General features: G+C 37.6%; 1 protein-coding gene across 1 annotated transcript; it reads right to left on the reverse strand.

Moving 5' to 3' along the window:
• Nucleotides 1-246: 246 nt before the first annotated feature.
• LOC148183416 (mesoderm induction early response protein 3-like) lies at nucleotides 247-22,821 on the reverse strand. Its single transcript, XM_088061428.1, has 13 exons — nucleotides 22,531-22,821; nucleotides 21,812-21,836; nucleotides 20,182-20,330; nucleotides 15,658-15,792; nucleotides 14,131-14,251; nucleotides 12,813-12,898; nucleotides 12,541-12,613; nucleotides 10,250-10,401; nucleotides 9,734-9,815; nucleotides 6,537-6,631; nucleotides 4,407-4,534; nucleotides 4,078-4,223; nucleotides 247-3,972 (listed from the first exon to the last, which is right to left on the reverse strand). The coding sequence occupies exons 1-13, from the start codon at nucleotides 22,537-22,539 to the stop codon at nucleotides 3,515-3,517; spliced, it is 1,659 nt and encodes a 552-aa protein (XP_087917554.1). The 5' UTR covers nucleotides 22,540-22,821; the 3' UTR covers nucleotides 247-3,514.
• Between the last annotated feature and the right edge of the window lie 3,690 nt (nucleotides 22,822-26,511).

Consider the following 26,511-nt stretch of genomic DNA (forward strand, 5'->3'; position numbering starts at 1 on the left):
AGACATCTGGTAAGTTGAAGTCCCCTGCGAGAACAAAGGGGAGACTTCTGAGACTTGTGAGACTTCTCCCAGCTGCTTATAGAGTAGTAGTGTGCACTTCAGGAGGACCCAGAGTGCCTTAAAATGTGTTCAGAGGTATTGCTATGTATTTCTGAAAAGAAAGTAGTTAACCAAGCTTTTCATATATCTGCATCACAAATAAAGAAAAGTTCCCAGACATTTATTTCTGGAATTGTATACCAGGTATTAAAGTACAACAAATAGAAAATAATGCTAAAAAAAAATAAAAATCAGTGTTTATGTACAAATATTAAAACCAATGCAACAATAGTGACTTCCTCTTGAACATCTGATATTAAAATGTCCCGATTCACAAAATTTGTTGTTATGCACAAGGTACTTTGAATAATTGGAATCTGTTTTATTAAGAGGACTATAACCATACTTTCTGTATTTTACAATTGATAGTATTTTCCCTCTTCCAATGAAAAATAGGAATAAAAAAATAGTAACCTTGTCATTATTTTATAAATTACTGTATTTAGTTTTCCCTCCTGTAGACAGTGTGCTTGTAGTGCTGGGCAAATAGTGTCCCTATTGGTCAGTTTATATATTAGTTTACATTCAAAGTTGAAATACTTACCTAAAGACTTTGGTTAAATTAAGTACTATCATTATGTTCTACTTGATCTGAAGTTCTCATACATTTTCGATCCTCAGTTTTAAAAGTTAAAAACAGGAAATAATTACACAATTCATTGACCTAATAGTACACAATTTAGTACTTTGACCATGGCAAGAGGAAAACTAAACTTTTAAAAACCTAACATGAGAAGATGACATATGAGTAACCAAAGTAAAAGTATTGCTATAATCACAGCACCAGATTACACTTCTAAATGAATCAGCTATCCCCTTCAGATTCCCTGTACATTAAAAGGATACATTTACCAACACTGCAATTGCCCGTTATGGATTTTTGGTTTGTTTGTATGAAAAACAAGTATAGCAGAAAACAAAGAATTCATCACAGTTTGTTATAAGAATTGTGCTTCACCATCAAAAAATGAAGGCAATATAATTTCTTCATATGGTTGCAATTCAGTTATTTTCATGCTGACTTTCCAAAGACAATTCTTTTAATAAACAGTAACAAGTTCTCCATTTTAAACGTTTCAACTGAGAGAAAAATAATTAAGTCCAGCTTCTAAATGAAAAATTCAATAAATAGCTATTTTACATGGATAAAGTTATCGTGGTACAAATTTATGAATGTCACATCAAGCATGCACAAAAATGTTACTATACACACAAGTAGTCAGAAAATATTGAAATAGATATCTAAAAAGATATGAAGAATTAAATATTTACAAAATCTTGCAAATTATTGCCTCATTTTAACAAGGAATTAAAAGTAAACTATAACAGCTAGCTAGCCAACAAGCTAAATAAGATCAGCATTTAAAAATCTATTAGACTAGCTGAAATTAATTTTTCTCCCATAATTTTCTGAATTTTGGTCAAAAGTCTTTATTAAATAACTAAAGTGTCCATTCAACTTGCTGACAACCCAAGCCTTAGACAAGTCTCTGTCTACATTAAGAGCCCAGCAATGCATAGATAAATTGAATATATTACTGCATCAGCTAATGAGAATGGGCATGTTCATTTAAATGCAACTGTTATAAGCATTCAGTCATCTTTTATAATGATTTTTATACAGACCAGCCACTCACTGTAAACCCATAGACCTGAATGTATAACAATGAAGGATTATGACCAGTATTTTACAAAATTACATAAAATATGTTGATTCATAAAGAAAAGAAACAAGGTACACAGTTCAGCACAAAACACAGCAGCAAGAAGCTGACAACTTGGCTAAAAATGTCAGAATACAACACAGGGCCAAGGCTATCCATTATTTACTGTGTACTTACCAGAATTCCATATTTCAGATGCATAAGTTAAGAACTGATTACAAAATTATCTTTACTTTTGCCCACTGTACTAAACTAATTTAATATGATAAATGTGCTATTGCATAAATGCTTTAAAGTAATCTTCATTGCAGTGCTGTAAAGAAAACTCCATACACTGCATCCATAACTCAGGATGTCAATGCAGTTCACAGTAAGCATAATAAATACCCTCTTCCCTTTCAAATATTAAAGTCACTACTTTCTAATTACTCAGCATAACCTTGAAGCAATTATTACAAATATCAACAATGCAAACTTAATCACTTTAATAATCAAAACAAGTTTGTGGCAATTAAATTTGTAATATGAACAGTGCAAAGAAAAAGTATGGAGGGAAAAGGGTAATCCTATTGATATTCTCCCACAAGAATTAGAGCTAACATTTTCAAGTAAACTTCATGAATGGCTAAGTTGCACTCAATGGTCAAAATAAAAATTTATTGAGTTTAAATAGTTGCTTTTATGTGAGACATTTTTACTCATCCGTTTCTATTTGACCAAAAGTAGTGAAGTGCCATTTTTGAGCTAATGACTCGCTAAACAAATAAATGCAATCCACTCTGAAGAAAAACTTTCAAATACATACTTCAAGGTTCTACTACTTCTATATAAACTAGATAGTCCCTTAGAACTGTAACACTTTGAACTGCAGAGCTCAAAACAATTTGTCTTCCAAAATTCAGACTGTTTGTTTAGTGGTAAATCCTAAAGTGTGCAGACTGTAGCTTTATACATCAGCTGTCCTAGGAAAGTTAAGTTACACAGGTGCATTAATCTTCAAAGTTGTGGACAAAACTCATCTGAATACAATAGCCTAAAATATATCTGTTTAAGCCAGTAAGTTTAAAGTACACAGATACCTCTGGCAGCATAATTCTTCTATGTAAGATAGCCATGGCCTATAATTTTGCAACAGCCTCCAAGTGTAGGTCCTCATGATTTATTCATGTTATGTCCCTTGTGCTAGCTTCCACCAAGATGAAATTGCTGTTTTTTTAAACTGAAGTGCTCTAGTTTAATATCACATGAGAAGGTTCCATTTAAAAAACATCCTTGTATGCTTGTGCAGTTTAAGTTAAAGAAATCCATCCCTGCCTTTATAAGAAAAAAAAAAAATTAAAATAAAATGCTACATTGAGCAGGGATCAGGAATGGTACCTGTAAACACTGTTATTACACTGCATCCATTATGGCAAAAGTAACTTTGACTAAAAAGCCACTCCAATCAGTTCAGAACTTCCGTGCTGGTTTTGAAATGGTGGCCTCTCTCTACAGACTTTAAAATAAATTTGAAGCAGAGCTTAAAGCTGCACCACAGAGTTCTCTTAGTTCCAAACTCTGCCAAACATTTCCACATTTATGGACTGAAAAAAGAAATTACTCTTGGTAAATCAAGATATAGTTCTATACATAAAAAGACATCACTGATGTCAGAGTTCAAACTTCCAGTGAAAGACTAAGCAAACCTGATAGCTCCCATCAAGTTTATTACTACTGCATAAAGTACCCACTCTTTGTTTAGTTTTCCACAGTCATTCTGAGTGAAGGGCAGTATGCTGGTGAAGAGTATGGGTATTTATAAAACCATTTGTCTCATTTGCAGATAGACTGCTGAAGTCAGCCACTGAAACAGACATTTTGGCACTGGCAATATGGTGTGCGTGGTTCTCAAAGTCCACACCAAGGTTATTTACAGAGACATCATTCATGAAAGATTCTGGGACAGCAATCCCCATTTTCAATCTCTTTGCAGGTCTTTCTGTCTCCTCACTGCACATGTTCCCTGGGTTTAACTCTGAGTGATAAAAGCCAGTCTCAAATAAATTAAAACAATCACTTTCACCATTGCTAGGCAAGTTAAGCAATTCTTCTGTTCCGATAGGCACATGATTAACTGCTGCTCGGGATAAGCTGTCCATAGGAGGGAAGGCATCATCCAGGCAGTTCACAGCCGAAGTGTGACAGACTGTAGCTACACTGTTTGTCAGTGCTGGAAAACAGATGAACATAAAATGTAAATGAAATAGTTGTTTATATAGTTACAACAAAAAGTTTGTGGTTGTGGGTTTTCTTTGTTTTATTTCCCTTGATTTACCTGTCAACTCATTGGTAGTGATAGAGTTCAGAATGCTTAACTGTTGATCGGGAATGTTTTCTGTTCGAGTATTAGATGTTAAAGCTGAAGAACGTACTGCTCCACCAAGAGCTTCTGCTTCATCTACCAAATGATCCATGTAGTCCCTTTAAGAACATGGCATTCATAATGGGTTATTTAACAGGAAAACAAGACCTAAAAATGATGATGGATTTATTCTCAGTTGCCATAGCCACTTCAGCTTTACACTGCAATGATGGGAAGAAAAAACTTATCTTTTACATTTACAATTTACAACAGAAAACATATTCCAAGGACATTTTACTTACGTAACTCCAGGATGATGGTTATACCTCTTCTTTCCAAATCTTGTTTGCTGAGCAAAGTAATCATAACGTTCTGACTTTTTCCACACGTAATAGAAGGCCACACACTCAGCAACTGTTCTGGTTCTTACCTAAAGGAAGGCAAGAAGAATTGACAAGATAAATGCAAAGCATTATGTTTTGTCATTTCCCCAGTCCCCATATTCCTGCAATATTGTTAGTTTTACTGTTCTAGTATCTGTAACAAACAAATTAGATAAGAAGACCTGAAAAAGAGATCTACAGTTTCAAATTTTTTACTGAGAGGGTAGTCAAACACTAGAATGGGTTTCCTAGAGAGGTGGTCAATGACTCAGCCTGTCATTGTTTAAGAGGCATTTGGACAATGCCTTTAAAAACATGCTGAAACTTTTGGCAAGCCATGAAGTAGTTAAGCAGTTGGACTAGATGATTGTTGCAGGTCCCATCCAACTGAAACAGTATATTCTATTCTAAATAATTATTACATCTGTTCTATTGTACGCATTATTGTTGTTTAGGTTTGTTTTTTTAAACTAGACTGAAATTGTATCTACATCTGAAGCATTTCAGCTCATAACCTACATAGCAATTTTTTAAACTATGGGACAGACTCTCTTAAGAAGTAAAATACTGATCAACTGAATGACCCAAGAGAAGTGAAGTAGAAACGACATTGGGTACACGGAAAATTCTGGTCCATAGTAACAGACCAACTCATATGCTTTGTTGCACTTTGGAAAAAATATTTGAAAATTATTTATTTGTATCTCTGGTGAATTACTGTTTACGGGTAAGGTCCATTTAAAATTTGAACCACACAGATATTTAGCATAGGACAGGTTAAGCCAAGCGTTGAACAGGATTAACTGACTGTTGTTAAACAGCAACCACAGCCCTATAAAGTTTACCTGAAATACAACAAAAGCATCAGTCTCCTGAAGAAAAAACTTGTTGTGGTCTAACCCCCACCAGCAACTAAGCACCACAGAGCTGCGTGCTCACTTCCTCCAGTGGGATGGGGAGAGGAAGAATTAGAAGGGCAAAAGTGAGAAAACTCATGGGTTGAGATAAAGACAGTTTACTAATTAAAAAAAAAAAATGCTAAAAAAGAGGAAAATAAAACCCAACAAGCAATGTATAAAAACCCAACTGCTCACCATCAACCAATTGATGTCCAGCCAGTCCCCCAAGCCACAGCATCCCCCACCCACCAACTTTCACCCCCCAATTTTATTACTGAGCAGGATGTCATATGGTCTGGAACACCCCCTGGTCAGTTTGGGTCAGCTGTCCCAGCTGGGTCCCCTCCCAACTCCTTGTGCACCCCCAGCCTCCTTGTTGGCAGGATAGTCTGAGGAGAAAAGGCTTAGACTCTACATAAGCTCTGCTCAGCAATAACTAAAACATTAGTGTCTTATCAACACTGTTTCCAGCACAAGTCTAAAGCATAGCCCATACTAGCTACTCTAAAGAAAATTAACTATCCCAGTCACAACCAGTACAAAACCCTCAAGGTGGTATCAAAACATACAGGAGATGTACAAAAAATTTGGAAACACACATACTGGCAACTGTACCAAATGATACATATACTTGATAAAAAAAAAAAAGCCCAATTCCTATTCTTCAAGCACAGAGGAGTTAATCAGAAACAATTCAGATCAAGATTAGAACTCCTTTGTTGGTCAAAAACCAGAGTACTGATGGATGACTACACTTTCTGAAAACACAAAGAGCTAAGCCTGTTTCTGTAGAATTACACCTTCTGAGTGATGGAAATAATTAAAGATGTATTTTCCCCTCTCACAGACATGGTATGAAAATAATATACCTCTAGGAGAGGCAGACATTTTATCTAAATTTTAACATAAAGGCATATATGGAAGCAATATCAACATGAGTTGATTTCAAAGATAATATATTGACTCATGTTGCAACACCTAGCTTTTCCAATGGCATCAGAGGCAAAATTAGCATGGAAACACCAAGCTGGCTTTAATATGTTGGCTCTTATTTCACCCTTTTGCATAGATTCTGAAAAAGGCATTGCTTTTACAAACATTCAGCATCATATAATCTACCAATTCTTCCATTTAACTGTAAAATACTAACCTTGTTTTTCTGTATGAGATGAAAGTCTTTTCCATAAATCAGAAGTGCATGTTCAAAGCTTCTGCATTCTTCTTCTGTCCATGCTGTCATCTCTTCTAGACAATTGCAAAAGTAGCATGATAAACTTATTTTCACTCACTAATCTTTGTGTTGCTAATGCCTGAACATCCAAACACTCTAAAACAACACCAACAGTTCAGTTATTTTGACCTATATTCTTTCCTCTAATGTAAAGATATCCTACCTGAAATCCAGTATTCCTGCTTATAAAGACTCATAAAAAAGTATTTTACCCTGGAGGGGAAAAGACATTCAAAAGACTTGATTCATTATTTCTTTAGAAGTTTGTAATAAAAAAAAAACCCAGGATTTGTTAACATCATTATTTTTCTGAATATTCCTTCTTGCATCAGATACAAAGAACAGTGACTTGAAACAAAAGAGTGAAGAAACAACCTCTGACTTTTTTAAGACAGAAGTGAATTTTAGTTTTACAAATTGAACAAAACAAAACACACTAAAAAGGAATAAGAGCTTTAAAAAAAGTAGGTCAAACTATTTGAGTAGGTCAGTTTTGTCTCAAATACTGTTGCTTCCCTATCTTGATTGTGGCTTTGTGTCTATATATAATAAAGGAGGGATATTTCAGGCATCTTACATTCATAGTAGTGTTCTGTTCAGTTGTCATTTAAAGTCAGTGAGGGTGGAGAACAAAATCAAACCAACAATCACATTTCAAAACATTTCTGGAAGCAGACACTGGAACAAAGACCTTGCTGCTTTCAGATGAAGGTGACAATCATTCCACTACAAGTCCATTAATTTTGCACTCACTACAGAATTCTCAAGCTTCAGAGATCCCCATGAAAAGTCTCACTGTTATGAAATTATCTTGGGAGATATAGATTTTTAATGCATATTGAGAATAGCAGTGAACTTCAGTGGATATAGATCATTGTACAATGATTATTTTAAGAGACAGGCAAGAACAGTATTATCATCCTTCACCATTTTTAATGAGGATATAAACCCCATCTGATTTGGGGCCTGGGAAAGAATGAGCACTAGTTCTTAGGACAGAATTTGGGTCTCTAATACACAATCTCTCATAAAAGAGCTTTCTGAATCACAGCTCTGATATTCCTTATTCTTCCCTTCACCTTTATCTTAGATACTTAAGCTTTCAGAGCACCTAACTCATAAACATTCAAATTTCTCTTGGATCCAGTTCTAAGTAGAGAATATCTGCCAGAATACAAACTTATACTAGGGCTCATAGTCCATTTCTGCTTCATGGAACATGTGTCAAGCTACAGAACAAAGAATCGTCTTTGCTAAATGATACACTGATTTTTATTTAAGGGAATAAATAAAGTTAGGGACAAACAAAATTCCACTGTAAACTCAAGCAAAACTCTCCACACTCTACCATAGACTTAAAGAATTATTGTGGTAGAACCAAGTTTAGGGTTGACATAGCACAATGTTAGCACAGTGATGAAGAGTGGGACTCACTCATATTATCGGCTATGTTCTCCTGATTCTCATATAAATGTAATCAGTTTATAATTGACCATTATCTCAAAAAGGTACTGTAATGTGGGGGAGAACTGCCTTATGGGAGCAAAATTACAACTCCCCCCCCCCTTCTCCTCAGTCTGTATCATTCCTAAAATGGAAAAAAAATGGAAAAAAAGAAGGAAAGATGTAAAATTTGATCATGCAACCTTTATAGAAATTGCAAACTTCTCTAGCAGAAATCTCCATCTGACCAACAGTCAGATTATACCTAATCTGAGTTATATACCTAATGGGAATTATTGAAAAACATCTAAAGGACAATGCAGTCATCAATCACAGCCATCATAGCCAGCACAGCTTCATGAGAAGAAAGTCCTGCTTATCAAACCTGATTTCCTTTTATGACAAAGTTACCCACCTAGTTGATCAAGGGAAGCCAATTGATATCATATTTTTGGATTTTGTAAAGCTTTCAATACTGTCTCTCCCAGGATCCTTCTGGACAAAATGTCCAGCCTGCAGCTGGATAAACACGTCACACGATTGGTGAGCAACTGGCTCATGGATTGGGCACAAAGGGTTATAGTGAATGGGGTGGCATCAGACTGGTGACCTGTCGCTAGTGAGGTCCCACAGGGCTCCATCTTAGGCCCTGTGCTCTTCAACATCTTCATTAATGACTTGGACACAGAACTGGAAGGGATGCTAAGTCTGCATATGATACAAAACTGTGAGGAGCTGTTGACTCCTTTGAGGGCAGAGAGGCCCTGCCAAGAGACCTTGACCAATTAGAGGATTGGGCAATCACCAACTGTATCAAGTTCAACGAGGGTAAGTCCTGGAATGTGCACCTGGGATGGGGCAACCCTGGATGTATGGACAGACTGGGGAATGAGATGCTGGAAAGCAGTGCCACAGAAAGGGACCTGAGGGTCCTGGTTAATGGCAAGTTGAATATGAGTCAGCAGTGCTCTGGCAGCCAGGAGGACCAACTGTGTCTTGGAGTGCATCAGGCACAGCATTACCAGCCAATCAAAGGAAGGTGATTTTCCCAATCTGCTCTGCACTGGGGTGGCCTCACCTTGAGTCCTGGGGGCAGTTTTGGTCACCACAATATAAGAAAGATATAAAGCTAATAGAGTGTCAAAAGGAGGGCAACAAAGATGGTGAAGGGCCTTGAGGGGAAGCTGTAAAAGGAGCAGCTGAGGTCACTTGGCTTGTTCAGCCTGGAGGAGACCGAGGTCAGACCTCATTGCAGCCTACTTCTTTGTGAGGGGAAGAGGAGGGGCAGACGCTGAACTCTTCTCTGGTGACCAGTGACAGGACCCAAGGGAACAGCTCGAGCTGTGTCAGCGGAGGTTTGGGCTGGATATTAGGAAAAAATTCTTCACCCAGAGGGCCGTTGGGCACTGAAACAGGCTCCCCAGGGAATGCTCACAGCCCCAAGTATGCCAGAACTCAAGGAGCATTTGGTTGGATTTTTGGGGTGTCCTGTGCAGGGCCAGGAGTTGGACTCTGATGATCCTTGTGGGTCCCTTCCAATTCAGCATATTCTATGAGTAATCTGTGCTAAAGACATCATGGAAAGGGATGTGCTTATTAATCTGAATCTTATTAATGTGTTTTCTACCCCCTCCAAAGACATATTTCTTAAAAAGCAGATACTTCTCTCTTACCCTGAGATGCTTTTCCATTTGAGCAGTATCTCTCAATTGCTTCTTTAACATTATGGCTACTTTTGAGAAGTTCATATAGTGCCTATAAAATAGAAATCATCTTTACAAAGAGTTAAAGTTTCCAAATATCCTATCTAAATTTCTGAAACAAGCCTTTCAGTGCACATATCTAATGTAAAAAGAGGATGTATCTTTATACAGGATGAAAATGTTAAAATAATCAAAAGCAAAACCATCCAAATGTTAAGGCAAGGTTTAATTAAGCAAATGTAAAACATTATATGTAATAATTAGAAAAGCCGGATTTGTCAACAGCATGCCAATTGGAAACATCATAGATCACACTGCCAACATTCAAATACTCAATTTTAAGCATGTTTAAAATTACAAATAAGATCATGACCCCAGTAACATCCAACTAAAAAAATATTGCTGCCTTTATAATACAAGGCAGAGAAAAAGAACACATTAATTACAAAGCAATGTGTCACAAATGGAACAGGATATAAAATATACTTGTTCATTGTCACGTGTATGTAGTCCTTCAGGAATTCTGCCAATCATATTTTCATTTCCTGCTCTTAAGGAGGTTTCAAAAAGGTATTCTTTAACTTTACTTTCTGAGATCACATCAGGTTTCCAAAGTAAATGGTCTTCATTTTCATAGGCTGTTAAAACAGAATTAATTTATGGCATGTGTGACATTTTTAAGGCTAGAACATAAAAAGCTATTTCACAAAGAACAGGAATACAGAAGTAATCAAATCAAGCACTGTCATGCCACTTTCAAATTGCAGCTCATTTTTTCTCCAAAAAGCCTTAGTTTAGAGAGAGACTGCCGTGTGGTATGGTGAAGAGATTCAGGCTACATGAAGATAAGGGACTGGCTCTTGAGACACAATCTCTACAGAGGAGCAGCTTGTTGATAGGTAGATGATTCAAGTCAAATTATGCATATGTATTAATCTTCATATAAAAAACCCTAGCAAAACCACTCAGTTTTATTCAGATGTTTACAACAAATAAGCTATCATTTACAATAAAAAATGTACTTTAATATTTCAAATACTGCATATAAAATAAAAAAAGAGGTGGCAGCTAACTGGTAATTTTCAACTAAAATTTGCTGAAACTTACTTAGCAGAATGGAAATCTAGGTCTCAATGTGGTAATTTCTTTTTCCATTCACTAACAACTGAATGCTGTTAACTATTTTACAAGCAATCAGGATGTATAGTCCTCCTTCATAGTATACTGAAATCATGTACGTACCTCTTAAGTAGCTTATTTGAAATATATTGGAAATACTCAAGAGTTGGCCTGAACCCTTATCTATGCACACATTTAAATTCCAGATTAAACTAAATCCTTTACTCTGATCAATAGATGTATTTACACATAATGCTTTATGTACTCTCTTGGCAATACAAATTAGTTATTAAATTCAAACACACCCAAGTATAATGGCAGTTACACTAGAAGAGATGAAGAAGATTATCAAATCTCTTATAACTGCAGGAAAGAATATTAAGCTAAGGTGAAGAATAAAATTGCATCTCCTTCTAAAGTTCTGTTATGATTTAAGAACATTGAAAGCTTTTAAACAGACATGTTACAAGTGTAAGGTTTATAGAAGAGCAGAACTGCTTTCTAGCACAATTTCAGTAGCTGGGACTTCACAGAAGAAATATAAGGCCCCGTTTGCCATCACAAGCTCTTCAGGGAGTACAAAAGAGGCTTTTACAGAATCCTCCACCCTCTCCAAGCATTGCTGAGCTCAGCTTCAATCTCCATTATCAACCAAGACAACCCAGCACTTTTTGCTGGAATCCATGCCTGATATTCTCAAGAGGAACTCCTCAGACTCTCCCATCTGGTAGCTACCTCTTTGCTCCTGGCTATGCCAGTGATCAATACTCTCCCTGGTTCTCTCTAGCACCAGCTTATTCCAGAGAAAGTTGTCAGATTAATGCCTTCCTAATCATCCTCTGGTTATTGGCCCTTCTCTAGTTCATGACCAAGGAGAAGTCAAGATGTATAAATAGTAAAAGGACTATTCAGATAAAACTGGTTTTCACTCTTCTATTTCTTACAACCAGTAAGCATCATGCTCAAATAATAGAAAATAGAAAACTTCCATAGATCTCTTAAGCAACACAAGAGATGTTAATTTGCTAATGCTTCCAGCCAGTGAAGGTTTCTAAAGGTACCAAATAAAACTTTATTTAATAAAGTTATTTCTTCTACTCTGGCACAATTTCAGTTTTTAACCTAAATTTACACAGCAATAACATCATACTTAAAACAACTTTGTCTTTTTAAAGACAAGGTATGTTGAGACCTACATCTTCTACTCATGCTATGGAAAATTCAAATAGTTCATTGCTTTGTTTTTCATAACCATTTTGTAACCCACACTGTTGTGCTTGCTAAAAAAGAAGCAAAGAAAAATACTGAAAATCTTCAATGTAAACTTACATGTTCATAGCCCAGTTATGATATCCTGATGAAAATATTTACTTCTTGACCCACAGTTTGTTGCCTCCTAAAATTGCTAGATACTTCAGAATTAACACTGTAATCCACTCTCCTATGTCTTCTTGAAAATATGTTCTCAAAGTTGTAGAATCACACTTTTAAGATATAATTATGTGGTTGCATTACTTCAGTTGACTAGGGGTTTTTTGGTTGGTTGGTTGGTTTGGTTTTTTTAACTGTCATTGAATTTATCTTATAAATTTAAACAACATTTTTCCATCAGCTGCTATGTATAAATATAAGATAAAAACTAAAACAGAATAACTTACCCTTTTCGTTATCATTGTATCTGCCAAGGTAAGGTGGAACTACAGCCTGATACTGTGAACCAACCATTATTTCCTGAAGATGTAACAAAAATCATAAAAAAAAGGTATTAATATTCTGTGCATGGAAGCAATAAAAATTCCATTAACATAAGATTTTGCAGATAATTTCAGAATTAAGGTACTATTTTAGATATGTACTATAAATTTTAATGCATTTTTTTAATAGTAAAAGTTTTCTTAATTTTTTCTTTTTCTTAAGATATAGTTATTACCTTTCTCAAATCTTCAGATGAATTACCATTGTCTGCCTCTATGTCTTCACCATCTGATTCCTTATCTCCATCACACATAGTGTTTGCTTCAGACACAAATAAGTTGGTTTTAGCTAGGAAGAATTTTCAGTTCAAACACAGAACTACAAGATATTCTTTACTTTTGAAAGGAGCCCTGCTTTTATTCTGGGAGACACTCATCACCAGTCTGTTGATCTACATTTCTATCAAACTAGAACGGTCAGAAAGCATTGGTGCTTTCATATTGCAGAACTGAAACATTTACCATTATTGCAACTAAGACAATATTTCTAACAGCCAAAAGGAAATTAGATTATTTTTCTTCATTTATTTTCTTCAATAAATGCTTACAACACCTTATAGAAAAGGTATGAGAAAAACAGAAAGCTTCCGGGGCTATGACTTAGCCATGGGTTAATCACAAAGAAAGTTGAAGGCAAGTCTTTATTACCTACTGAAGCCTTTCATCTGAAGCTTTAATTGGCATTCAAAACATTCCTGTAAACAAGGCTACCTCAGCAAGGACTAAAGATATAGCAGATATACAGAAAACAGAATAAACAAAAGATAACAAAAATGACAAAGAGTGTTTCTTGACACACATTAACTATTAATTAAGAAAAGCTACTGTGTTTTTAGAAAAATTAATTGTGCTTGTGCTTAGAGTGATGCCTTAAGTTTTAGCTTTCATATTTTTCCCTAGGTGTGTAGTTTTGAGCTTCATATTAAGTGTTCGTGAGCTCTCTTCACAGAGTAGGTAAACAATTCCTTTTCTAGCTTGATACCAAGGAAAATCATTACAATTTTCAGGCCCAAAAGCATAAACAATGGTGGACTGAAGAGAGAAAACAAGAAAGATAGGAATTCATAACCTGAAGCTGTGATCAGACAATTAACCCCAATATGCAGATGGACCAAAGCTTATAAAAATGTGAGACCTCGTGACCAGTCGTCCATTTTGTGACCATTTTTAGACCCATCTTGGGTGTAGACCTGGTCAGGCTCTTGTACTGCCCAAGATGTATCCTTTACGGCCTTTCAATAAATACCTACTTTATTCTTAACTCTGTCTAGCCTCTGTTCTAGGTCAGCCTTCTCAAGGCATCATGAGCACCATATTAAATATAGGTCTTCTAGGTAATCAATAAGACAAATCAAAGACAATATTCATGTATAACATCCTGCAAAGCACTGTTTCTCAATCCCATTCTGCAATTTTGATATTTTAAACTAGAAAGCTATCTAGTTTATAGTATATGGTAAGACTTTATGAGTACTATTATAAAAGGTTTCCTACATCTTAATGGCCGAGGAAAGAAGTCAGTAGCCTCATGTGAAGTAACTGATGGTGTCAAGTCATCAGCAGAGGACTGTGTTTCTTCATCATCACCTGACAAGAGGTCTTTAGCTATTTCCTCCTGTATCATTAAAAAAACAAACAAAAAACTTCAGACAGACTATTAAATATAGACTGGTAAGCATTTAGATTCAGCAAATTCTAAGTCTCATTATTTAAAATGAATCATTTTACCATAAGCAATTTTAGCAGACTGTTCACTATTAAAAAGCTAATCCACTCCTAATTCTCAAAACAAATATAACCATTCATTTCCAAGTTGAACACGGAGGTTTATTTCCCCCCTTGTTTTCTATTAAAATAAATGCACAAGTACTAACCCCTGCAAGCATCAAATCTCAGATGTTCATCCAACTGCTTTTAAATTAAAAAAAAAAAGTGAGTGGAAACATTTTAAATTGTCATTCTTTACATCACAGATACCCCTTAAATTCGGGGAGGTGGGGGGGGGGGGGGGCGGTGTGGAAAGAGGGGTAATGGGTGACCAAACAAAAACCTAAACCAAAATCCAGGCACTTTCATAGTGATTAGGGAGGCAAAGAACTATATTAGACAAGAAGCCAAGTACATTTCAAGTACATTTCTGTAGCCTCGACACAATGGTGACTCCTAATGAGAATCAGATGTGCAGAGCCATCATTAAACTCTACTTTCTGTGGAATTTCTAATTTCATCATACTTATGGAAAGCAAAAACAAGACACGTACTTACTACCTACAGATTTTATAATACAAACTACTAGCTGCATGCCTTATTGCCACCAATCAGATTAGTTTCAGAATTCAAAGTTAGCCTGTGAATCATAAAAACTGTAGTTTTGTGTTTCTATATTCAACAATGCAATACATATAGCAATTGCACAGAAAACAATCTTTCACCCCCCAAAGATGAGATTTTTACAAATTATATGCATTTGAAAGAAACATTCCAAAGCACCCAGTAGTGCACTTTTCAAGTTATCAACAAAGGTTTGATACATGACATGCATGTTCGAAGCCAGAATTATTATTTCTGGACATTGCATACATTAAAATAAACCACAGAACTTTTCAGAAAAAAATCTCACTTCTATAAAATAAAAAGAAAGGAAATCTATTTAAAGTTCTCTGAATGTGTTTTAGAAGAACCATTACCTTATTCATTTCTCAACTGTAATAATATAATGCCACTAAAGTTGCTATGCATTTGTGTGATAATTATAATTAAATTCAGATCCTAAATATCTTTGAAAAATAATTAAAAGTACAATCACAGAATCATTTAGGTTGGAAAAGACCTTTAAGGTCATTGAGTCCAACCATAAATCTAACACTGCCAAGTCCACCACCAGTACAGTAACTCTTAATTGTATGTTGAAATTGACAAAGATATGTATTTTGTAACATCAAGAGACAGTGAAATATAAGTTAAGGTCACAGAGATTTCTACTTTTAAACCGTAATGCAGTGGAAAAGAGTTCTGACTTACTTTATCTAGAGTCATATCTGGAAGCTCATCTGCAAGTTCACTTGGAGAGCTATCCACACTGGAACCAGCCATAACTGGAATTGTGGGTTCATAGCCATAGAATGCCAGCAAATCTTCCAACGGCATGTTTCCTTCCTAATACAAGAAGATTTACAAACATTTCAACATATTGCCAAATACTTGTAAACAGTTCAGGCCTAAAAGGATAAGACATATTTTGAAAAACAAAAGTAAAAAAAAACCAAGAAAAACTTAATTGAAAGTAGGAATCTTGATTAAAGATCTAAAATATTTTCAGGCATGAGACTGAAATAATTTATAACTGTCTCTTGGTATATAATGAAGTCCCATTAAACTATTGAAGAAAACCATTTAGTGGATGAAACTAAAGAGTAATTATCAAAAATTTGCTCCTTATCTGATTCATACTGTAGAACATGATTTGCCTATATTTCTCCAAGACAGAAGACAGACTAGGAACATTAACAATCCCCTTACAAGAAATGCAGAAAAACTTGAAAATTTTAGTCCTCTATAGTTACAGCTGCAAGTGTGCAAAACACCACAGAAGTAAACCAATGTAGCAATCTTTTATCCCTCCTTTCCATCTTCTGCACAATACATTTTATTATGACTGTAGAGAAGGTGTTGTAGTTTAACCCCAAACAACAACTAAGTACCACACAGTTGCTCACTCACTCCTCCCCAGTGAGATGGAGGTGAGAACTAAAACAGTAAGTGAAAAAACTCATAAGTTGAGATAAAGACAGTTTAATCATAAAAAATAAACTTTTTTTTAAATGCAAGGAAAATAGGAGAAAAAAACACAACAAAACAAAGAAAGAGGTATATAAAACCCAAGAAAGACAAATAATCCAAATGAAAACAATTGCTCACCACCAACCAACTGATGCCCAGCTAGTCCCCAAGCAGTGGCTTCCCACCACCATTCAGCCACTTGGCTTGTTTGATCATGGCATACATTTAACATTCATCGATAACCTGTGCAGTGCCATCAAGTCGACCTCTCAGTCATGAGCCCATTTGTATGCTGCATCCCTTCCTACATATCTTGATGTGCCATGGGCCAATCAAGCTATAAATAGGTCACCCTTCTGTTCCCAGTCCAGATCCACCTGAGCCACTTCAATCCCAGCAGCCTGATCCACCTGCTTATTGTTTCAATGCTCTTCAGTGGCCTGACTCTTGAGTACATGAGCATCTACATGACATACCTTCACAACCAGGTTCTCTGCCCAAGCAGCAATATCTTGCCACAATGCAGCAGCCCAGATGGGTTTATCTCTGCACTGCCAGTTATCCTGTTTCCATCGTTGCAACCACCCCCACAGGGCATTTGCCACCATCCCCGAGTCAGTGTAGAGATAAAGTATTGGCCATTTTTCTTGTTCAGCAATATTTGTAGCCAGCTGGATGGCTTTCACCTCTGCAAACTGACTCGATTCACCTTCTCCTTCAGCAGTTTCCACAACTCGTCGTGTAGGACTCCACATGGCAGCTTTCCAATTTTGATGTTTTCCTACAATATGACAGGATCCATCTGTAAACAGGGCATATTGCTTTTCATTTTCTGGTAGTTTATTATATAGTGGGGACTCTTGAGCCCGAGTCGCCTCCTTTGGCAACATTGAAGTTTCGACCAGTTCACAATCACTTTCAGAATTCCTGGGCGGTTGGGGTCTCCCATTCAAACCCATTGTGTGATCAGTGCAACCCACTTACTCCATGTAGCATCAGTTGCATGATGTGTAGAGGGGACCCTGCCTTTGAACATCCGGACCAACACAGGAAATTGAGGTGCCAAAAGGAGCTGTGCTTCAGTACCAACTACTTCTGAAGCTGCTTGAACTCCTTCATATACTGCTAATATTTCTTTTGGAGGCTGCCTCTTCTGATTTGCTCTCCTGCTCCCTGTTAGGAGAAGCTTCTTCATCTCTTACTAAACCAGTTGACTTCTGCTTCCATTGTTTCTGCCTCTTTGGAATAGCCAGGGCATCTTTTTCTTTCCCCCCAAATATTCTATCACTTCATCAGGATTCCGCACTTGTTCAGAGTTGAAGTTCCAGACCACTGGAGGTGTAAACCTTTCTAGACACCTGTCCATATTCTCCCACATGCCTTGCCACTCATAACCACACTGCTGCAGGGCCTGGGTCATATTCTTAAATAGCTTGTTAACCTCATTAAAAGCTGAAGTAATATTCCTAAGAAACACAAATAGAAGTATTTAGGCTACCCAAGGATGTTCAAGATACTGAAGAGTTATTGTAACAAGGGAGAAAACATGACGAAAGGTGGTGGTGAAGGTGCCATTCTGTGTTATCTCCACAAAAAAAACCCTCAGAGGAAGAAGTATACTTGTTAATTTTCTCCATGAGATGGTACCTAAAGTACATTAATCTTCAGTACAGAGCCCAAATACCAGATTAAGCTCAAGGCCAGTGTTTTAATAATAAATCTTGCAGGCAAAACATCACTAAGCACTACAGAGCATAGCAAGCTGCAAAATCCAACACCAATCTTTAACATGTACAGCAAAAAAAGAGCGCATGGCATAGATCAGACAAGCTAATATCAAGAACAGATAAATCAATATCATGACCTGCAAATGTTAACAGATGTAAATTCTTCCTAATGTTATGGTCAAATCTATTATCTCAAACCATTTGTGCCCTGTTGTGGCTTAACCCTGGATGGCAACTAAACACCAGAGAGCTGCTCCTTCCCTCCCTCCCCCACGGGATGGGGGGAAGAGAATTGAATGAGTGAAAAAGAAACTTGTGGGTTAAAATAAAGACAGTTTAATGTTTAAAAAGACATAATAATTTTTAAAAATTATAAAGAAAAGAAAAAAAAAAAGAGGGGGGAAGTAAAGACCAAGAAACACAAGTTATCCAAATGAAAACAATTGCTCACCATGAACCAACCAATGCCCAGCCAGTCCCTGAGCAGCAGGGCAGTGTGAGAAGCAGAAAAAGCCTTGGCTCTGTGTAAGCTTTGTTCAGCAATAACTACAATATCAGTGTGTTATCAACACTGTTTAAGCACAAATCCAAAGCACAGTACCATACTAGGTACTAGGAAGAAAATTAACTCTCCCAGACAAGACAGACCAGTGCAGAAAGTAATAGGAGAAAAACAGCTAATCATACAGAAACAAAAATCAAGAGAAAGGCTTAGTTTATAACTTTTTTCCAATAGCTTTCGATAAAATTATTTTACTAAATATCATCATACTTGCATCCTAACACAATAAAACAAACTGTTGAAATTTTTTGTTACCTGATTCAAGTTATCAAATAATTAAAAATATTTTCCAATAATTGATACCTTTAAAAGTTATATTACCTTCAAAAATTTCTTGTTGAACTTATACACTGATTAAACTACTTGTTTTCTTTAATCAACAAAGGTCTTAGTCCTGCAAAGACTTTTCACAATGGGTAAATGCAAATTCATGTCCCAGTCTTTCCAGGATTGGGACAAAGTACTAAAGTGTTTAAGATGAGCAGCTCTCAGTTCTTTTTCCTTCTTTTACAAAAGCAGTAAGATCATTTTGTGGAGTACCAACTCCATTTTAACCACCAGACTTGGCAAACTGCTTCACTATTATAATTGCAAGTCCATAATTAGCAAAAATACAATTGTAAAAGGAAGCAAGGCAAAACCAAAACAAACAAAAACCCTAGAAGTTAAGAACATTTGTTTTTAAATGGACTACAAAAGCACAGCCTCCTATTTAATGCTAAAAATTACACTTTCCTGGAAGTCTGTTGATCAAAATCTGCAGTTATGCTGAGTGGTGTAAGTGGGTCACTGAATGGTAATGCAAGCAGCATCAGTTTGTGGCTATTTAGCATTCAGCAGGCATTTAAAATGGGTGATGCACTGACACAGATGAACAAGAGGTAAAAAGAGAAAAAACATGTAATTAAAGAATGTAAAAAGGAATAGGAAAAGCCAAGGAGCGCACTGGTCATTTTGCACACCCAGCAAATGCCAAACTGATGAAACTGAGATATAGAACTACAATTTATGTAGCAAATGAATGTGAAAAATGTGTAAAACAGGACTGTGCTTCCAGATTGGAAAACCAAAATTTGACCAACAGAATGAAACACAACTAGCTGTCACTTAATGTATAATTTAAACTTATTTCCAACTTATAAAATTTAAAAGTGACAAGTGATATTAGATAATAAGACTTTAAAATCAGTAATTTCTTTTCCAAAGTGAAGAAGTTATTAAATGAAAAAGACGAATCTGAACTTAACACTAGTAACTTTGAGAAGCTAAGGTCAGCCTTTTTGTGAGGAAGCACTGCTATATCCTAACCAAACGCAATATTTTTTTCTTTAAAAAAAAATAAAAATAAAAACAACTCCAAAGACATTTTGCAGAAAATTGTGTTATGCAATACAAACTAAAGAACAGGTTGAGTGTTCTCTTTACTAAAAAGCTACAACATATATGGACATTTAGGAGAGAGCAAGTCAATCTTACCTTTTCTAAATCTTCAATTTCAGAGCTGAAATTTTTGTTTTCTTCCATCATTTCCTCCTCTTCATCAAGAGTTTGTTCATCATCATAATCATGCACCAGCATTTCAGCAGAAGGGTCAAAGTCATGATCCTCAGAGGATAAAGAGCCAACTATCAAAAAACCCTAATTTGAGTAATTTTTTTTCTATACCAACATATGAAGTTACATCACAGAAAAAAAATAAGGTTACATGAGTCTTTACATACATAGTTAGAACTCTCAATGGAATAAGTGGAACAAATTCTTAACTACCTGACAAATTAAACTATTTTAGCTGGCTTTCCCTTTTTGTATTGTAATAGGTGCTGTTTTCTCTCTTGCAGTATAGAGTACTTGGGAAAAGTATCTAAACTACTGAAACAAAGTTTCAGAAAGTACAATACCAAATTAATATTTTACTGAATAAAAGATTGTTTTAAAGATCCTGGAAATTATCATTAAAGTATAACATCCACATGTCACAAGATTTCAGATGCTGCAAGACACTGATTTAGAGACTCAGATTTTATATATATTATTTATATGGTAACTAGCATAGCATTTCACTGATTAACAGCTAACTTAGGTTGGAAACCAGTTTCCTAACAAAAACAGGAAAATAAGCAGTAAGACTCACTTCAGATTAGTCTCACAGATGAGCTCTTTTAATATAACTAATTTAATTTTTAGTAATTGATCTAAAAAGGAAGAACAAATGTAGGAGAGTTTCAAGAAATATAGAGGGAAATATACCAGAAATAACAAAACATTTCTAATGGATCACAGTAATTAACAGGTCATTATGACAGCTCTGTGGTCCAATAGACACTTTTTCGTTACCCAAGAGGATACTCATAAGTCATAAAAATGTACTGTTGTTATTTTAAGTGCATTTGTTAGAAAGCACTATATTCAACAAGTTTTTAAGATGCAAATATTCTGTACAGCAATGTCAGTGTTCTACAATGAAAATTACTGAAATACAGGGTTGTTTTGTTTTTCAGTGTTCACTTTCTTAAGACTTTCATGATGGAGAAAAAAAACAGACTAGGATATTTCTCTTTCACCTCTGGTTTCTCCTTCTAGTTCTTACATACTAGAGCTCAGCCAGTGCCAAGAGCAGATACACAGAAGTAAATGCATTCCCCAAATATTTTTCAGGAGTAGCCCTGCTGATGTTAAATAGGCTTCCTTGTGTAAATATTCCAAAGAACCGTAACAGTAGTTAAAACCTTAACAATTATATATCATTATGATTTTAAATGTTTTCTGATATTATCAAGAAATCAAAAATTTACACAACCCTGCAGTTATCAGCAACAGAAGCGATCTCTCTCCAGGCTACATGGTTTTACTGAGCTGCTGTCTTAAAAATGCTACAAAACTTTATTTTCATTTTGGGTTCTGAGCAGCCAATTACTAACTGTGACCAGAGGTAAGGGAAGAACTTCACAGAGCACATCTCTTAAAAATCAGGCAGGCAGTTACATGAACATGAAGCGTTAGTAGAGCTACAAGGCAACAGAAGGTAAGTTTGGGAAGAAGGAGGAAGGAGAGAGTGGCATGCAGGCAGCAGGCTAGGTACTGGGGCAGAAGGTGGACAAAGACGAACCTGGGCTCGAACTCCCAAAGGAAGCCTGCAGGGAGAGAAAAGAGTGAGACACGGGTTCCATCCAACCCAGCAGCAGGTAGGGAGTCTCCATTTCATGCCCCCTCCCATCCCCTCACCCCCAGAGCTGCTCCCTTCCCCCACCAGCCCCCGCCCTACTCTCCCCTCCATCGTGCTCACCCTCTCCTATCCCTCCTTCTCTCCCTCGTTCCCTGCCTGTCGCTCTCCTTTTTTCCTCCTTCCCTGGCAAAAGTCCCCCAAGGAGCATCGCCTAACCCACTCCTTCTGACCCCGGTGGGACATGACAGTGGCAGGCAGAGGGAGCCGGACCATCAGCCTCTTCCCCGCTGCCAGGCCAGGGCTCGCTTCTCCTCCCTCCCGCCGAGCGTTTCTCCATCGCCCGCTCTGCGGCGCCGCCGCCACTGGCCCGTCCCGCGCCCTCCGTGGCTTGGTACGGCGACCACGCGCCTGGCCACAGCTTGTCGGCCACCCGCGAGCAGCGAACTCGGGACTCGCGCTGCGCGGCACCCGCCGTGCGGCCTAGTCGCGCAGGCTCCCAGTGCCCAGGCGTTGCAGGTCGCCTCGCTGGCCACCCCGCATCGCCGAGCCGTCTCAGAAGCACCTTACGGAGATGGGGAAGCGGGTGAAGAAGGCCCGCCAGCAGCGAGACCCCGCAGGGAACTAGCCGAAATCCAACGCCCCAACCCACTTTCCCCGCTCACCTCCGCCATATTGGGACGATCGAGCTGAGCAATAGCGTTGCGCCGAGTGCCCGGATGAGGCCGCTAAGCCAATGGCAGCCGCCGAGTTCTAGTCGGAGACAGCCAGGGAGTGAAGAAACGGAGAGATCGGCAGGACTGAACTGGGGCGGAGGAGGTAGTGTCGGGACCCCGCCTCCAGTGGCGCCGCGGCCTCCCGCCCTGGCTAGCGAAGGCGCTCTGCCTGGCCGGCCTGGAGAGGGCGCTGGACGCCCGCCGCGGAGCCTAGGCTTGAGGGGCGCGGCCCCGGCCGGTGGCCTCGCCTCGCCTCGCCTCGCCGCCCTCGGAAGCCTCGGCCAGCAGAAGCTGCCCGTCACGGGGCGAGGTGAGCGGGAGTCGCTGGGGCCCTGAGGCCGGCTGGAGCCAAGGTAACTCGGACGTCCCCTGGTTTCGGCGCCATGCCGCGCCTGTCTGAATGAGCTTGTCTGTGACTGCTGCGACTTGCAGTCCTGTTCCGGGGCCGGGAATACTGTGCGGAAACATTACCCTGTGGCCAAGTAATACCCGGGTTTGTGACCTACTCTTCACTCCGTATTGAGCCCCTTCCTAAGTGCTGGTGTGGAGTAGTTATGCTAACACCTTGCATCCTAAGTGTCTGAAGCAGAAAACAAAATGTCAAAGCCTACAAACCTTGCTGTTGTTGATTGCCTGCTGTGGGTTAGAGAAAGTGAAATTTACTTTGCAGTGGATATTGTATCTAAAAGTTGAGGTGTTTTACGTACAAAGTAATATGCATTCCATTTTTAGTGGTTATTTTTTGTCCCAGTACACAGGAAGTGGGAATTTGTCCGTTTTCAACTTGATCCCAGGCTATAAAGACTCATGCTTTTAACTTTAAAATGACATGTTTCTGCCTTTGGCCAAAATAGCATCTGCCATACTTGCTATATAGAATATTGATCTTCTGGAGGAATGGTGTGCATCACAGTGACACTCAATTGCAATAGTGCCCCAGACTGTGTCCCATCCTGAGAATTTGGGAGGCTAAAGGCTGTATTCTGAAGTGAACAGTTTCTAAACTGGGTTTGCAGACAGTGCAGAAATTCCAAGCTAGTTTAGGTACTTAAGTAATGAAGCTCCATACAGTTTAATTCATTCTGTTGTTGCTCTGAGAAACAGAGTAAATTAACTAGTGTCACATGCTGCACTGCTGAGTCTAGTCTACTTCCAACTGTCCAAACACAGCAGCCTGAGACGTAGACATACCTGCACTTGATATACCTAGGGGTAAGATGTTTGCAACATAAAAATCCCAAGACTTTGCAGAAACACATTTTTTTAGGAAAGTTCTCACAGTCACAAGCAGCTCCACCAGTACCTCATTCTCTGATCTCTGATCTGTCTGCCTTTTTTCCAAAGTTGTATACACAGAGTTATCAGGTAAAAATGATAAGCAACAGACAATGTCAGAGCGTGCTTCATGTGCTCAAAAAGTAAGGAAGTTTTAATACTTTCCACCTTTGATCTGGAATGCCATAACAACCCACTAATGTTCCTCAGCACTTTTCAGTTTTGTTCCCTCCAGATAGAGCAAAGGCAGTTCCTATCCCTGTTCCCTTGAAGCCTCAGCTCTGGCAAGGCAAAATAGCTTTCTCTGAACACAGATTGTGTAACACATACATAGACCTGTTCATGTAATTGACATAATAGCACATAAAATCAAGCAGGAAGAATCTCCAATTCAGGGAAGTACATATTTGCTGCTATAAGCATTTTCTCAATAGGAATTCTTCCTGATTTGGATACAATTAGCTATTTCCTAACTTATGGAGTAGTTTACTTCACAGTCTTTCAACTATTTAATGTGATTAAGCTTTTCAGTTCTGTGCAATTTTACAGAGAAATCTTTTGCTGGTAATTTGACACTTAAAAATTTTTATCAGATTGTTATAGATGACAATATAGTATTGGGTTTCACATTTATGTATTAGCTTTCACCTATTATTAATCACAAATATTTTGATATGATACAATTTATATTTCCTTTTAACTGCTTTTTAGTATAGTATAATCTGTCAGTTTATGTATGCACCATATAGTTTATATCAATAGTAGTGTAGTGAATATATGATAATATATGCCTTAATTAAACACTGGGTGTTAAAATACCTCTATGTAACAAAAATAAATGGCGTAAATCAATCATGTTAACCCCCCTTCTCTGCTGACTGAATTCTCCAAGTGATAACCGTGATGCAAACCAGAGCACTGGAGGACAATTAGAAAAAATACCATGTTAAATTTAAGGAGGACATACTAAATCTTTATCAGAGGACATAAACCCACAGGATGGAGCCACAAGGAATAAAATATATTAACTTGACACACAGGATGTCATGCAGATAAACCAGAGTATGAAGAAACCAAACAGAAGAATTCCCATAACATCAAACAGTTCGCAAGAATGTGTGACTAATGTATGGACCTTATGAATATGCATGTATCTCAGTAATGTAAGAGTATAAAGATAATACTATCAGGGACTATTGGTGTGTTCTTTGGCTGTTTGCCAGGAGCACCCTAGCGCTGGACTTTTGTCTCTTATTTTATTCCCTATTAATCTTTTTTAAAATCCTGAGGAGTTACTCCATTTCTCACACAGATTTAGATCAAAGGAAAGATTTTGTTTATAATTCAGATCACTTTGATAAATTAATATAAATTCATAGGTCTACCACAACAGGTCATTACGTGTGTTACAGGGCTGTTGTATAAGTTGCATCAAGAATTCTGAAAAAACTACAGTGCTCAGGGTTGTAATTGTTAGGAAAATTAATCCACAAACACCAGAGATTTATGTCCAAAAAGGAGACAGAAGAGTCCTGTAACTTTATTTGAATAAAGGGAGAGGCCATGGGGCATTTCCCCTGGAGTCTCTCAAATTTTTGGAGTATGCAGTCTCCTTCTTATCCTAATTTACCAGCTGCATTTCCCTCTCTCTTTCCCCATTGGCTGAGCTACTTGAGAGATAGATTTCCCTCATCTCCTAATTCAAATCCCCTTTCTAATGTGTATCCCTCCCCCTGTCACCTTGAAAATCAAGCTTTCTGACATTGTTTTCATAGTTTCTAAACACTTTCCTAGGAAAGTAACTATAAGCATAGATGTTTATACATTCCATTAAAGATATGTCTTTTGATGGATGTTTTTTATGACCAGTGTGGTTGGGAAGGTGGTAACCTATCTATCTAATCCCTGGTCATTGTTGAGAATCTATAAATACTGAAATGACAGAATAAAGTTTCTTCTTCTTTTACTACACTTTGAGCAGTGTCTGTGTAAATAATTTCGTGTCCAACAGTGACATCTCCCCTTTTCTTTTTCCTTATGTCTCTTCTTTTTCTCTTAATCCAGGGATTTAGCACAGCCTTGGGTAAGTCTGTCAATTAATGGAATTCCTTTGGAATTTGTTTGTTCCCCTCATTGTTTCTTTCGCCTCTCAGTATCTGGCTTTATCTACCAGCAGACCAACTGTTTGTAAAGACACCTCCTTCTCATTCCTTTCATAGTGGGCAGATGTCTGCACAAACAGGTGTTGGGAGGAAAGGGCTAAAAGTGGAAGATTTGGCAAGGAGGGACTGGTTTTGCTCAAGTGACGTTGGAGCTGGGGATCCTAATACCAGGGTAGGAAAATCTGTTTATTACATCTACTGCTGATATGCTCTGCCTGTTTTGAGAAGTAGAATTCCTGTGTAGAGGTAACACACTCTCACAAACATGCTTGAGCATCCAACTGGGAGAGTGAGAGATCATAAAAAGCACACAGCATTTTGGTAAACTACACATGTGCGAATCTTTGATAAATTGGTGAAAACAACAGGCCTGCCTCCCACTAGCATGAACTAAGCCTAGTGTGCCTGCATTCCCACTTGTGTCTTTCCCTGTGTGGTTTTTTTTGGGTTCCTCCAACCAGCGAGATAATTAAATTAATCTGCTCTTTGCATT

This window comes from Pseudopodoces humilis, chromosome 12 (genome assembly GCF_049639895.1).
Source record: "Pseudopodoces humilis isolate 2021_Gansu_Grassland_sample_001 chromosome 12, ASM4963989v1, whole genome shotgun sequence".
Lineage (NCBI taxonomy): Eukaryota > Metazoa > Chordata > Aves > Passeriformes > Paridae > Pseudopodoces > Pseudopodoces humilis.

What these genes read in the sequence shown, in the direction of transcription:
- LOC148183416 (XM_088061428.1), bottom strand. An exon ending in CAGATATGACTCTAGATAAA is followed by an intron (nt 14,252 to 15,657) that starts GTAAGTCAGAAC and finishes TTAATGATACAG; the next exon opens with GAGGAAATAGCTAAAGACCT. An exon ending in AAATGGAAAAGCATCTCAGG is followed by an intron (nt 6,632 to 9,733) that starts GTAAGAGAGAAG and finishes GCAATTGTCTAG; the next exon opens with AAGAGATGACAGCATGGACA.